The sequence below is a fragment of the Orycteropus afer genome, unplaced genomic scaffold (assembly GCF_000298275.1).
Source record: "Orycteropus afer afer isolate SDZICR_OR568_19922 unplaced genomic scaffold, OryAfe1.0 scaffold00024, whole genome shotgun sequence".
Lineage (NCBI taxonomy): Eukaryota > Metazoa > Chordata > Mammalia > Tubulidentata > Orycteropodidae > Orycteropus > Orycteropus afer.
Window position 1 is genome coordinate 15519154 of NW_006921611.1, and position 2668 is coordinate 15521821.

Consider the following 2668-nt stretch of genomic DNA (forward strand, 5'->3'; position numbering starts at 1 on the left):
CTTCCTTCCAAGGAGTGGCTGGTGGGTTTGAACTGCCAGCCTTCTGGTTAGCAGTCAAGTGCCTTAGGCACTATGCTACCAGAGCTCCTATAAACACACATACATGTATACATATATATACATGCATACATATACATATATACATTTACATAACGTATTTCATATATATATGCGCAGAAATTATATGAAGGGTAACACATTGAATTTATATGTGTGTGTATGTATATATACATATATTTCCGTATTTATCTATATATGTATCTTATCCCTGGTGGTATAGTGGGCAAGGCATTTGGCTGCTAACCAGGAGGTCAGCAATTTAAACCCACCACCAGCTGCTCTGCAGGAGGATGATGGGGCAGTCTACCTCCATATAGATTTACAGCCTTGGAAACCCAGTGGAGGTCACCATGAGTTGGAATTGACTTGATGACAGTGGGTTTGGCTAGTGCCTAAGGCACTTGACTGCTAACCAAAAGGGTGTGGTTCAAACCCACCAACCACTCCTCAGAAGGAAGATGGGACAATCTACTTCCGTAGTGATATTGCCTTGGAAAACCAAGGAGGGGTCGCTATGAGTCGGGTCCAACTTGACAGAAAATAACAACAACACAGAGAGAGATGCGTAGGTATGTAGAGATGGGCGTTGTTGTTACACACATACCTCTCTATATATCTAGGTATATGTAGATGTGTAGGTATGTGTGTGTGTGTGTATGTATATATACATACATATGTGGCAGACCTGTGGCCCCTTGCATCTAAGTTTTGACTTACCAGTTGGGTACATTTTAATTTTAGGTTTTCCTGATAAGTATAAATACAGGCAACTATGGTAACCAACTAGAAATGCCTCTAAGGCCCAGCTCTTCTGTACTGGCACTCACTAAGTTTACTACAAGACTCTTTTTCACTTGATAAAAAAATGGTTTGTTTGGCCTTGCCTGTTAGTGTGGGAACAAGAACCGGACATACATGTGTTTTGTTTTTCTAGGGAGATGTGCATCCAACAGGATGGGCGAATTCATCTCACTGTTGTTTACTTTGGGAAAGAACAAATGAATGAGGTCAAAGGAATACTTGAAAACACCTCCAAGTGAGTATGACAAAGAACTGTAGTAAGGAGTCACAGTAACTGAGCTCAGCAGGACACATCCAAGGCTGAAACGTTTGCTTAGTTTTATTTTCCTTAACACTGTGGGGGAACCGAGAGATTGATTGATTGCTGGCCACATGTAGGTCTTCTCCTTTCCCGGGAGACCATCTGCCTGACATTGGTCCTCATTGTGCAAGGGTGATGATTCTGACAGTTGCGATAAGCTGCCCTGAGCAGCCAGGGTGGGCATTGTGGGCTGTTACGGGCTTCTGCCTGATGGGATGTAATCACTCTTAGCACCACAGATTTCGGCACTTTGCGTTGCAGAGTGGGAATTAGAAAGAGCACAGCTGTGTAATGAGTTCCGTCTCAGTCACAGCTTGTAACGCTAAGAGTGATATCCATGTTCGGATCTTATCCACTTAGAAAATGGTCTCACCCCTTTGCCTTTCATTCATTATGCATTTTGTGAGATTATAGGGAAGCCAGAAATGATGGCCAGGGCAGGATCCTTGATTAAAGCTACTCAGTTGAACAGAAATAGTTTAAGCAAAAACTTTTCATGTAGGGTTGTATATTTATACCTAGTTGATCAGTGCATGGAGGAATAAATCTATTCAAAAGCAACATAGATGGATTTTTATTTTCCAATGCCCCCCTAAAAAAAAAAAAAAAAAAAAAAAACCCTCACAAAACCTAATGGCACTTTCTGTCAGCGAGGAAGCCAGATGATACGGCCATGCTTCCCTCAGGTTTGCCACTAAGGTTTATAGGAGTCCACCAGCTCAAGAATCAGATGGATATTTCCTCCACAAATTAGTGGTACACGGAACCACTACCATGAAGTTGATTCCAACTCATGGCAACCCTGTAGGACAGAGCAGAACTACCCCATCGGCTTTCCAAGGCAGTAAATCTTTACAGAAGTAGACTGCCTCATCTTTCTCCCATGGAGTGGCTGGTGTGTTCAAACCGCTTTGGTTTGGTTCAAACTTTTGGTTAGCAGCCCAATGCTTTAACCACTGTGCCACCAGAGCTCCTAGTAGTACACAGCAGAGAAATATTCTGAGTAGGTCCATAGGTTTAAATATCAAGAGAGCCCTATGTTTTGAGTTTCTGGTAAATGGTAGTAAGGTGACAGTCAATAAAAGGAGAGGATTCCAAGATAGTGATAAAGTGTACATTTTGTATTTATTTTCATGCTTTGTTACTAATTTTGTATTAGTAGCACAAATCTTGGGCACAAGATTAGATGCAAATTACAGTTACTCAACATTCTGAAGCTAGACTTGGCCAACTACAACCTGCTGGCCAAATTTTGACTGCCAACGTTTTTGTCAATAACGCTTTATTGGAACACAGCCACACCCATTAGCTCACATATTGTTTATGCTGCTTTTGCCCTACAACTGCAGAGTAGTTGTGACTATGACTGTGTGACTCATTAAATGTCAATTATTTACTATTTGGCCCTTTGCAAAAAAAGTTTGCAGAACCCTATGCTAAATCAGGGAGCTCTGGTAGCATAGTGGCTAAAGCGCTTGACTGCTAACCAGAAGGCTGGTGGTTCAA

The 2668-nt window shown here is 41.8% G+C and overlaps 1 protein-coding gene across 1 annotated transcript in view; it reads left to right on the plus strand.

The window, feature by feature from the left end:
• Positions 1-2668, plus strand: part of CSGALNACT1 (chondroitin sulfate N-acetylgalactosaminyltransferase 1) — a 141241-nt gene that overhangs the window by 91312 nt on the left and 47261 nt on the right. The window contains exon 3 of the mRNA XM_007935043.2: positions 995-1096. Within this exon, the coding sequence (XP_007933234.1) occupies positions 995-1096 (102 nt within the window). The remainder of the gene's footprint in view (positions 1-994; positions 1097-2668) is intronic.